Source organism: Pungitius pungitius, chromosome 3 (assembly GCF_949316345.1).
Source record: "Pungitius pungitius chromosome 3, fPunPun2.1, whole genome shotgun sequence".
Classification (NCBI taxonomy): domain Eukaryota; kingdom Metazoa; phylum Chordata; class Actinopteri; order Perciformes; family Gasterosteidae; genus Pungitius; species Pungitius pungitius.
Window position 1 is genome coordinate 5830659 of NC_084902.1, and position 12655 is coordinate 5843313.

At 45.2% G+C, this 12655-nt stretch overlaps 1 protein-coding gene across 3 annotated transcripts; it reads left to right on the top strand.

The window, feature by feature from the left end:
* Positions 1-524: 524 nt before the first annotated feature.
* On the top strand, positions 525-11125 carry zbtb38 (zinc finger and BTB domain containing 38). 3 transcript variants are annotated; one of them, XM_037462262.2, is made up of 3 exons: positions 525-1355; positions 1857-2173; positions 6857-11125. In XM_037462262.2, exon 3 carries the CDS (start codon positions 6857-6859, stop codon positions 10517-10519), a length of 3663 nt encoding a protein of 1220 aa, XP_037318159.2. In that variant the 5' UTR covers positions 525-1355; positions 1857-2173; the 3' UTR covers positions 10520-11125. The 3 variants fall into 3 exon arrangements, with proteins under 3 accessions (XP_037318159.2, XP_037318167.2, XP_062417100.1); XM_037462270.2 differs by having other exon boundaries at positions 1875-2173; XM_062561116.1 differs by lacking the exons at positions 525-1355; positions 1857-2173 and adding an exon at positions 4050-4283.
* The last annotated feature ends 1530 nt before the right edge of the window (positions 11126-12655 follow it).

A 12655-nucleotide genomic window follows, 5' to 3' on the forward strand; every position in this document is an offset into this window, starting at 1 on the left:
AATATCTAGAAAAAGTTGATGCAGTTTTCGGGCCAAGGATCCTGGATTACACAAGATTGCTTTGTCAAGGAAACTTTGATTACCTGGAACGGTTACCAAATGACATAGTGCTCAAAATCCTGTCCCACCTAGAGCTGACAGACGTGACGCTGCTGGCACAGGTTTCACATAGATTCAGACAGGTGAGAGCCTCATTAAATGTTTTATAGGTTTATAACAGAACAGTATGATTGTGTTATTATCTCACCACCATGTACCACCTTTGTGCTCATTAATCTTTACACTGATAACGACACCTGTAAATATGCCTTGTGTTTGGTTATCTTTTGCTCTGATTGGACTCTACCAGATTTGCAACTCTGAGAAGTTTTGGGAGCAAACCGTGAGGAATCGCTGTGCAGACTTTTCCAGTGACATGGAGGCCATAGCAAATATTATGGGCTGGAGGAAGATATATTTTACCTTTTTCCACACTAGTGTCCATGAGGAGAAGCAATGAAGCAACTGTACATGTTGATTACTGTAATGGAACAACTGCAGTACTATTGATATGGTGATGGATAGTCAGTATTAAAATTGTAATTAATTGTAGAAAAGAGTTCCAATATTTGGTGTGAGGTTTCATGTTCTCAAGTTTAACGTTGTGTTGCTATGTGTGTACTCCCCAAAAAATTGCAATATGTAGTAAACGATTTTACTGTAATTGGGACTTGTATATTGCAACTTCATAATTTATTATCTGGATTCATAGCACCTGGTTTTGTTATTGGTACATATAGACGTGTGTGTGTGTATATACATAAAATTATTATTTTTACCACAAGTATTCAATTGATGGATAGATGTTTAACGGAGACATTTTACGGGTAAATTAAGTAGAATGCTATATAATCTAGTACTCTCCCATCATGGTTCTTGAATGATGAACTGGTCTAATCTTGAAAGGCAACATCATATCAAGGCTAATGGACAATTTCAACGTATACTTCCTGTTTACATTCACCAAAGAACTGCCCCCTGCGCCCTCTGCTGATGTCCCCCAACCCTCGATGCCGTCTTTTCCTCGAGCCAACCCGGGTTTGCATATTGTCTCTGTTCCGTGCTCGGTGTTGTAGCCAGCAGAGGGAGCAACACAGCAATGAAAACTAGTCTCAGACGATGGGAGGAGGAGGATCAAGCAAATAAACCCTTGGGTAACGTGTGCAAAACAAGTGCTGTAATTCTGGTAAACATCCAGGCCTAAAGAACACAACACACCTTTTCTGGATTGAAACCGTGAATTAATTCCGTGCGTGCATCTGCGTCCTACCTCACCGGACACCTATGAAAGCAAGCTACAGTAAATTAAGACAAAGGTATGCACTGTTTTACTCGTGTTTTTTAACAGCTATCGTATGGGATCAGATGCATAGGGGATAATAATAGCTAGCTATAGTCTAAAATACTGTCATTGTTTGTTATCGTGACCAAAGGATGATAGAAACCTAAGAGGTTTAATCCTTTGTCCCGTCTGAAGGGACGAGAACAATGAGTCGTTCCAAGCATGCATTTTTACTTTCATGTTTAAACTCTATGTCAAAAATCCTTGCATTTAATTGATAGCCGGGTGTGATCTGACATAACCACATAACTTCCATGGCCTATTATTAGCCACTGAACACTGGAGACCGCCCTCTCAGCTGAGTCTAGTCTAGGAGGACAAATATTCATTACGTAACAATACAGGATCTGTCTCCCAAACCCACTTCCTGAAGCTAGGCCCGAAACCGAGGCAGAGCGGAAGCCCCATCCATTCGTTAGCTGGCGCGGCGTATAGCTGAGCCGGTTGTTTCATGCTTATCCATTACATTCACCAGGCCACCCCTCCTTCACAGCTCCTCTTTGTGGGTCAGTGATGCAGCGGGAGTGACGCAGCAACGGCAGCCGCCTCCAGCCTCCAGCCTCCAAAAAGGCAACCATAAAGTACGGGACCGGGAAACCTCTGCCAGACCCGTGGCCCACAGGCCACTTCCAGACGGCGGGGAAGAGGGAAGATGGTGAAGGCTTGATCTAGGCCAAAGAGAAGCGCGGGAGCCGGGTAGTCCCTTTCCTTTCCTCCTCCTAAACAAACAGCAGAGCGACGTCCACAGGGGCGGTGACAGGCCCAGCGAGAGACCTGCGCAGAGACATTTTGGTAGGCAACTCGTGTGTGAGTGGGGGCTACTGCATTGACGAGTGTCTTTCTATGCTAGGAGTGTAAATGCTTACAGAATGAGGATGAGGCCTACTCAGCCTTGTAGGGCTCGCCGCGGCTCCCTGCTAATCGGCGTCCGTACGGGCCGCGGCCGAGCGCATCGACACTCGGAGCCTTGTATTTTTGACCCGTACGCAGCGGTATCTATGCGGTTTGACCGAGGGTCGTGAATTATTAACTGTTTTGGTTCCAGTATAGCTTGAGATAAGATTAAGACTGAAGAATAGTCTCCCAGTTCTTCTATTGAAAATAAATGGTTCCCAAAACCGGAAGGCCGGTTTGCCCAATTATGCAAATTAAAGAGCGTTGCCACTTAAGGACATAATGGTTCAAACAGAATAATAGTACGTACTGTACGTTCAAATTGTGCGTTATTTTGTGTTAGAAATACTGCAAAACACAAATAACTAATGGAACAGAATTATAAATGTGGCCGCCATCAAAACCATTACAAGGATAACATTTCAGTGTATTCTCTTTTAATGGTGCCTGTACTAAGTTCTGTTGGGTGTATATCTTATGACTGACAGCAGTCTAAGCTTTGGTGGTTGTTGCAAACTAAACTTAAACTCCAGGCAGACTCCCCATTGTCTCCCATATTAAAGTTTTATGGCCCCAGTTACCGAGTGAGATGGCCCTTTGTGTACACTGGCCCCATAGGACCAACGTAGCGGTCTTTGAGGAAGAAGATCTCGCTATCAGACAAGAAACTTTTTAGTCAATTGTGTATTTATGAAACCAACACAACATAAACACAACCAAAGAAGGGAACGGGACAGTATAGGAGCTAAGATTTTGAGTGATACGTGAGTTTAATTTAAGGGACTACAGCACAAAGACGCCTAGAATAGATAGTTTCCTTCAGAGTGACAGCGATAATAAGGATGTGACCTGCTTCTTTGTCTCTAGTCAACAGTGCATAAAGACAAATGGCTTTTCGAGGTGAAGACCCACACGGTCGTGCGACTACGCTCCGTGGTGTGAATTAAAGAGGCTGCTTCCGTCCTCGGAGGCTAGCGAGAGGCTCAGTGCCACGTCGGGTTCAGCTTCCTCCCCTCCCCCTCGTCTGCAGTGCTGACGCATCTGCTGCTTTTGCATCAATCAGCAGCCTCTATATAGGTAGACCGAGAGCTCCTGCTGATACCAGGACTCTCGTTTCCCCACCAGCCTCTCATCTGGGAACATCTGTCCTGTGACTGCTGTGGCGCATCGTAGGACAGTAGTCAGTGCCATGATTTCACGGGGGTTTTGCGTTACCTAACCACAGTGACTGCACAGGCTTTGATGTGATACATATGCTGCACGGGCAGAGTGTGTGCGCACATTCACGATACAGATTGTGCATTCAAGGTGCCCGTCGTTTTCACTAGGGCTATAGATAGCATTATTTTGTGCGAGGTTTTTCCTTTTGGTCAGCTGCGATGCATCGGGATCTTGCAGGTGCGGTGCTGGGAGGGAGAGGGGGGGGGATTTAATGTTGTTCTGTTGTATAGCTACCCACACTATACGCTGCTACCAGCAACACAGCCCAGTGTTTTCTCTTTGGCACAGAGCTGGGTGCGTGATGTAGCACCCAGCATCTTTCCGCTCTCCCAACAGCCCTCTACCAAGCTTAATAAAAGTTGCTGCTTCCTGCTCAGTGGCTCCAGAGCGAACGCTTGGGTTAGCACAAAGGCAGACTCGTACTCCGGCTTAGCTACACGCTGGATGAACTGTGTTATTCCTACAGCGCTGTGGAGGCACATCCAGAGGAGGGCAGGGCAGATCTAGCCCAGGACCAGGGCTGCATGGATAGAGGCGAAGGACGTTCGAGCTGGAGTCATCTGCACACAGAGAGGGAGGGAGAGGAAGAAAGACGTCAGAGAAAGCTCTGCTTCTGACAACACCACTGTTCAGCGACCATCGTTGAAAAAAAGAGGCTACTTCCACCTTGCTCTCTCCCTCTAAACAGTTTTTTAATGTATAGTTGGGTATAGAGGCTTGTAGAAAGAGAGATACTGCATGACACTGTTTCCGGTTTGCCGTGCATCATTCTCTCTGATTTACTAAGGTATGTTTGCATGGTTTCCCTCTATTCATTACCTGTTTAATTTGCGGAAGTATGCTTTGCAGAAATACGTGAAGTGGTTTTTGCTTTGACATTTCGCTCTCTGTTTGACAAGACTGTGTCTGCGCGCTATATTGTCATTTCATGGTTTGTGGTTTAAGCATGTGGGGATTTTTTTATTTTTCAGGTTGAAACGTTAAAAGAGTAATATCACATGCGCGTTGAAGGCATAGCGTATAGCAAAATCCTAACTGAACGGATGACTATTTTAACATTTCCGCTCAGCATGTGACGGCAACACACCAAGGCAATTGGTATGAACTGTGGCAAAGGAAAGTTGGGAAGTTAAATAACAACACAGTAGAAAATATTAAACTGCATCTGCAAACGTCACAAAACCATAAATTTAAACAAAAGCCGTAGCACATCGCTTTTTTTTGATACCAGATGAAAAAAAGTCCTTCGGGTAGCATTTCTGCTGCAGACAAAGACACCGACCAATAAACGTACACAAAGTACAGTCTAGCGGAGACAAAGGCAAACCTCGATGCTCCGTAGGCTGCAGGATGTTTGTGGGAGAGAAAGGACCGAATGCCCAGACAGCTCATACAGTAACTCGCCGTCCCGCTGAATCCCAATGTGTGCTGCGCCATAGCATGTTGCTATGACAACGGAGGCCTGTCTGAGAAAGAAGGCAGGAGGCTGGCTCTGTTTTCAGCTGCACGAGAATACTGTGTGAAGAGGGGCGGCCATATTGGATTTGTTGCACGAACATAAAACTGAAAAAGAACAGAAAAAACAAACAAAATATGAGATCACTGATAAACTGAACTGCAAAAATACTGGAATATACAATGTCAACCTATTAGTTAATGTCAAAATTAGTAAGTGACTAAATAAAATAAGAAATCAAATAAAACTTCTTGTTAATTTAACTCCAGACTAAAATTACAATATATAGTATAATCTGCACATACTCAAACCGAATTACATCAAATTAAACTCTTCTTCCTTTTTTCCACTGAGTAAGAACAGAGAGACTAAATATAGCGGCATTGCCCCCGAGGCAGCAGTTCACAAAAGCTTCGCTAGAAAAAAGAAAGTCATGGTCTCCTCCTAAATGGCACAACCGTTGCATGGCGTGAAAAAAAATCATAATAGCGTGAAGTACTGACTAAAGATAGATATTTTAAAAATACTGACTCATGTGTGATGATTCATCTCTAGATAACGGCCTACGGGCTGAATGTGTTTTAGCAGAATTAGTCAGCATGCAACTGTGAAACACGACTTAAGGCCACACTTAAAACACAATGCTGGAAGACACATCCTCTTTCCAAAGTGTGAATGAATGAACTTTAACTTCCTCTAAGAGTTGCACTTCATTTAGTTGATGAAATCAAGACTAATCCACAAATGCTGCTTACACAAACTATAATTCCCTGCCTGATTAAAAACAGCTGTGTAACAACTAGAGGATTCAAATATGTGTCATTAGGATATCAAGTATTTAGGCCTAGTACAATACTATTAATTGAATTGGTACTTGACTTCAGAGTGGTGATTATTTTGCTTCTGTGCTACATCATACCATAGCAATTTTAACTTGCGAGGCATTATTTGCCTGTAGTTTTTAAGAGTTGACCAGAAATGTCAGACAACTGGAAATGGGGTCTATGAGTCATCAGTGCGAAACTGTCATGATCATATTAGCGTAGGCCATGAGAACAATGGGACTGTCATGACAACGGAACCAGCCCTAGTGAGGTGCTGTGGCAGCAAACATGATTTAATCATTATAAGTAATAATCACAACTGAGTGACTCACAGTAGAATTGATCAGGCACAGGCCATGACTTCCATTTCATTTCAGGTCATTATTTTTCTTTTAGAAAGATTCCTCTCTCACGACAGTGCAACTCCAATTTGGGTAGTTCATGACCAGAATGTTCCATGTATGATGGTACAGGAAGAAAAGTAATTACGCGTAGGACATCACTGTATCCAAGACAATTTCAATCAGAATCTTCACAGAACAATTACTGATTGCCGGTAACATTCTTATTAGGCCGTGTTATTTGACATAAAAACTCATTATTGTGGTATTTCTATGTAGCCGGCAAATATTTGCACCGACAAAGAGTCCACAGTAACTAAACTCTCAAAAGAAGTGTATTTTGTGTGAGTATTACAACAGTGACACATGATAAAGAAGAACAAGGAATAAGGAAACACAATATAACTAAAATACCTAACATTGTTGTGGCACCGTCCTTAATCAGTTAGATAAAAGTGCAGACAATGAACAATGGATTATCTTCTGCTGATCCAATAGTCCTACATTTCAATTGATTTCAAAGAGACGGGATGAAGATCAGGAAGTTGGAACTGTTGACTTGACTGTTGTCACAGGAGCTCATCTGTCAGGATATCACTGCCATCTAGTGCTAAAGCAAAAGAACAGCTCAAATATTTTAAATACAAAATGTACACACTACTTTTTGCTTCCACTCGGATTCACCATTTTACAAACACATTTTCAGTGAAATGATGCATTTCTCTCTCTGTGTTTCCAGATGACGGGGGGGTCCCTCATGGATAGTGCTCACTCTCACGCCGTGCTTAGCAGGCTCAACGAGCAGCGCTCACAGGGCCTCTTCTGTGATGTCACCATCGTGGTGGAGGACGTGAAGTTTCGGGCCCACAAGAACATTCTGGCAGCCTGCAGCGGGTACTTCAGGAGCGCCCTGACATCTCCTGAGACATGGAGCTCCGGCCAAGTGCTGGAGCTGATGGACCTGAAGTCTGACGTGTTCGCCAGCATCCTCAACTTTATCTACTGCTCAAAGGTGACACCACCCGGTACGCAGGACACCGGGGGCCTGGTGGCAGCTGGAAAAAGACTCGGAATTCCTTTTTTGGAGAAGCTTGCAGAACAGCAGAGGCTGGACGAATGCGTTCAATCCACGGACTCCACCAAAGCCCCAAAAAAAGCAAAGCGGGAGGCTCCCAGACCGGAGGACATTGACAAAGGGCCACGCATCACCAACGCCTTCTCCATCACTGAAGTGTGTCCGGGGAACACTCTTTTCCCCCCTCTGATTCAGACCAACAGGGCGAGGCGATCATCAGATGAGGGACAGCTCCCATCAAACAGCCCGACGAGCAACAACAACAACAACAACAACAACGAGACGACGCACGCCCTCTCAGAGCACTCGTATGCGGTGAGCACCTCTACCGAGGGGAAAGACGGCGGCGGCGGCGGCCAGTGGGACAGCAAGAAGGCCAGCGAGCCAGCGACGCCTCAGCCAAAGCAACTCGTTTACAGGAACGTTGGCCCGCTTAAAAAGCGCCACAGGCTTAGAGGAACTTTGTGCCGCAGCATACTTCCCGCACCGGCTGAACCACAACAAGATAAGCTGAGCACAATCACCCCCTCATTTGCTTACGGTGGTTCCGCAGCGCCACCGTCGCTTGTTTCCGAGGCAGAAACGGGAGAAAGAGTAGACCCCGGCATACCTGCAGCCACTGGGAACGTTCAAATGGACTTGGGACCACCCGCCCTCTCCCCTCAAACAGAGGACTGCATTTCAATTTATGGTTGTGACCACTGTGAGGAGATATTCACAAATAGAGCTCTCCTCACCATCCACGCGGAGGTGCACAAGAAGCGTTTTGTCAGTCATTTGTTTTGCAAGTTTTGTCACAAAAAGTTTATACACCTCAAACGCCTGCGCAACCACGAGCTGGTGTGTCCCAAACCCGCGAGGGGCCCGCCGGAACTGGATGCCCCCGACATGTCCGCCGACGCGTCCGCCAGAGGGGCGGGGCTCCGTTCGCACGGCTTACCGAACGCGACGCAGCTCCCTTCGGACGGCCTCGGCACGCCTCACCCAGCGGCGCCACTTCCGGTGGACCCGCCAAAGCCTTCGCGCGTCGAGAGGGCGGCGAGGCTCGCCGGCGGTCAGAGGAGGTACAACTGCAGTGTGTGCAGACGGGTCTACGTCACCCTGTCCAGTCTGAAGCGGCACGAGAATGTCCATTCCTGGCAGAGGGCATATCCCTGTCATTATTGCAATAAAGTGTTTGCGTTGGCGGAGTACCGTACGAAGCACGAAATCTGGCACACGGGGGAGCGCCGCTATCAGTGCATTTTCTGCCTGGAGACATTCATGACATATTATATCTTAAAGAACCATCAGAAGTCTTTTCACGGCATTGATCCCAGTCTCGCCGTTAAGAAAAAATCTGCCAACGGGGGTCTGAAAGCCAGTGTTTATCCGATCAAACTCTACAGGCTTCTGCCTATGAAGTTCAGAAAGAGACAATACAAGACGTACAGCCAGACATTTTCAGAGAGTGTTGACGACAACGACGAAGCGCCACCGGAAAGAGACTGCCTCGGCCCTCCATTTGAGAAAAAGGGCCCGAGCGGCAACGCTGACACCGTTTCGTTCCCCCTGACTTTCATGACCACGACGAAGATGGTGGCCTCTGTCATGCCTCGCATCAGATTCGGCAAGACGCGTGGCCGAGACGCTGACCAAAGTCCGCCCAAGGACTTGGAAAATCAGAGAGGCACGAGAGAAGAGGACGAGGACGGAGGTTCCCTCTTCACCGACTACCACGGCACCTTGTCTTTGCAGCCCGGGTCTCCCGCTGAGGCTTACAGAGATGATCCTCCAGCACTGAGTCACTCGAAGCACGTCGGCCACAATGTGCCATTCCTAAACTCTCTGAGCACTGTTAGAAAGTTAAGTGAGTTATCGGCTTCCGCGAAGAGAGTTGAGGACATGACCAAGGAGATCCTTCAGTCGAGCACTGAGAAGCTGGTGCACGATAGAACGATGGGGACGAAGACAGAAACATACATCGCCAAACCAGCCTGCCCGGGTCCATCTGTGGATGGTGACGCCATGCCCCTGTGTCAGATAACAGTGAAAATAGGCAACGAAGCCATGATCCGCCGCCGAATCAAAGGATCCAAGCTCTTCCCCAGAAAGAAAAGGAGAATCAGAGAACCGAGTGAGGAGGAGGAGGGCCAGATTCAGGGTCCGAGTCAGGGTCCGCCGCCGGCGCGGGAGAACTCGGAGAGCCCCCGGCGCCGCCTGAGACAGGAAGTCGCTGCCACGGCGGCGCAGACGTCGGAGGATCCCAATGACTGTGACAGAGCCGATATGCTTTGGCGTCCTTACTACTCTTACAAAGCCAAAAAGAAAAGGAAGACGTTGAGATTCAAGCAGGCAAAGGCCCTGTTTCACGGTTACCCTGAAGCGTCTGGAGACAGAGCGGCGCCCGGCGAGGCCCCCCTCGATAAAAGCACTCGGCCGACGGAGGAGGGCGTGTCAGGTTGCGGTGGAGAGGTGAAGCGCGGTCTGAGCAGGAACTCCAGCCCGAGGACCACCTACAGCTGCGACATCTGTGACAGCTCTTTCATCACAGAGACCGGTCTCAAAGCCCACGTCATCGGCTCCCACCCATGTTTCTGCCGGACCTGCGGTAAACAAGGCCCCCCCGGCGAGGCACCTGCCGGTGGCGACTACATCTGCAACCGCTGTATGGAAAATGGCTCCTGCTTCGATAACACAGCCCGCAGCCCCAACCCCGAGAAGAAGTACCGCTGCTCCTTCTGTCCGCAGCGCTTTCTCTACCTCGCCACCAAGAGGAGTCATGAGAAAAAACACCAGGAGGCACATGAGGAGGGCTATCATTCCGACAACTTCTCACCGTGTTCAGATTATTCCGCACACCAGAGAGAGGACGGAAAACAAGGGGACGTCAAAACAGAAGACGGCGAAAACCAGGGAGCAGTTGTCGTAAAAACCGAAAGGGTAGAAGAAGGACATTGTTACAGTGATCAAATTAAGCCTAAAGTTGAGGACACAAATGACTTCATGTCTTTGACCCACCAAGACATGTCTGATTCTTACATTAAAAGTCCATTATCGCCTGGCATTGACCCAATACTTTCCCCGACAACCCCAAAGATGAAACATAAAATAGTGAAAAAAGGGATCATTGCGCAGCATTCTATGCATCTCATCTCCCAAAAGCCGGCTTGTGACAGAGGAGGCGACAGCAGCCAGGACATCTTGACGGGGCCAAGAACATCCAGCGACAATGATCCCGAGAAGTCCTGTAGACTCTCTGGGAGAAATGACTCTGAGACTAAAGACACCCGTGTTTCTATACACAAGCCAGAGAAGTGGATGTGCAAAGAAGAGCCATTTTTTTAAAGATCTTTGAGGACTGTGGGCGACGGTCGGCAGCAGATGCAGTGAAAAAAAAACTCTGCAGCTAAGCTCAAATAAATTGTTCGGAATCAACAGCACCAAACGCGAAGAACTGACAGAACTCGCCTGCTGTCATTCCCTCCTGAACTCAATGAATAAATAATTTTGCACCTTTGTAGAAGATATATTTGGAAGAATGTGGGACCTTCTGAAACGGACTCTATGCATATATGTCAGACTCAGTGAATTAACTGTAAGCAATTGTAACCCTGAGGGTTAGGGAGTGTTGGAGAACCGATAAGTTTCCTAGTGCGGTTACATCTTCACTGTTTAATACGTGTCTGGGGAACACATTATGAACTTCACAACAGTCACATTTCTCAATCTCACGTCTTGGTTATGGTGAGTTGCACTTTATAAATAAACTATGCTGTTCTGCTGGTTCAATACTTTGATAATTCAATTCCATGCACCATTTAAATAATTATAATTTCTAAATTGACAAGTGGAACCATTAAGATTAAAGTTAGTTTTTGGTTTGATATGTGTAAAATGTTGAATAAAATGTGTAAAACTAATTCAATAAATGTTGTTGATATTCCAAACAGATACATCTTGTCCTCCTTTAGTCTGTCATTGGTAAATACTTGATTATCCATTCACAGTATTGAGTGGCCATTGACTATAAGCCTTCTTACTACTTGCCCTACAGTAAGAAAAAACATTGAAACATATTACATTTTTTTCTCATTTAACATTCATGTCTGTACCAAACCCCTTCCACAGGAAAGCTATTTCCTAAATACAAAGCCACATGGTGGTTATCTGCTTCTCCCGGGGCTTCAGGGACCTTCAGCCCATCTGAGAAGTCCATTCCCTCATTCTTCAACACAGACTGCATCTGTATTTGGAGTTGGGCCTCAAACACAATTTCCAGATGTTTTTAAATTCTTGTTTGAGTATCATTACTGATGCTATTGAAGATTTTATACAATTGCAGCATTTTCAGCGACTTTTCCTTTAGACAAGGACAGATGAGTTACTTTAATGCCAAATATTCATATGGTAGAAGTTTAGTGGAAAGCATGTTGTTGTACAACTGAAAAGTGAACATACTCACTATATTGTACAATGTAATAAAATATAAGATACAAATCCAACCTAGACTTCATATTTCTATTTAATTGTAGTGTTGTAAAACACTTCAGAAAGATATACTTGGTCTCATTTAATAAGGGATTTTAGATTTACTTTGTATAACTAAATGTATATTCTAAATAGAACCCCTGATGTGCAAAAGTTAATGATATGTGTTGTGAATTATTGTGAGCTATGTATTAACAGGAAATCATTTATTTAACGTCAGGGTTACTATGCATACCTGACTGATTTTAGGCCCCCGGCTGCTATTAGCATCAAAATCAAATCCGTGTTTTCTCCATTACAAAAGCAACCTGAAAAAGAGGAAGAGAACACAGGATGTATGTCATCTTTTCATTCAACGGTTACATATATTGGCATATTGGAAAGTGATTTTATTATAGATTAAGATGAAATAATCATCTTTATAAATGAAAAATCTTGGAATGCTACGTTTGCAAATCATCACTAATGGTGTATATTCAATTGATAAAAGAATTCACAGTATAATGAAGAATTGAGATAGTGAATAGCACATTTTCCAATGTAATTTTATCTTGGTAAAATGGAAAAACACAACCTTAAAATAACTTTATAATGTATAGTACAAAATAAAATAAAAAGTACATGTACTTGACATAACCATGTATGTAGAGATCTAAAATTCAAATGAAAATATCATTAGTATAATACCAGTAGAGAGTTAGAGATTTCTGCAACTCCGTTTGTTTTAGAAGTTCATTATTTTGCAATATTGTTAAAAAATAAGAATGTGTTCACCAGTCCTGCAACTGTGAGACCTCAGGAATGCGTCCAAACCGAGCGACACATGTCGGTCTGACGCGCGCGTGTCACACTCTGACCACTTTGAGGTAGAATGAGATTAGCTAGCTAATGCTAACTAGCTCCTACAGTCAAAAGTAGCTCTTCTGCGTTGTCGTCGAGTGACGAGAAAAAAACACTTACAAATCAACTCCAACCATCTCCAGGTGAAAGTAA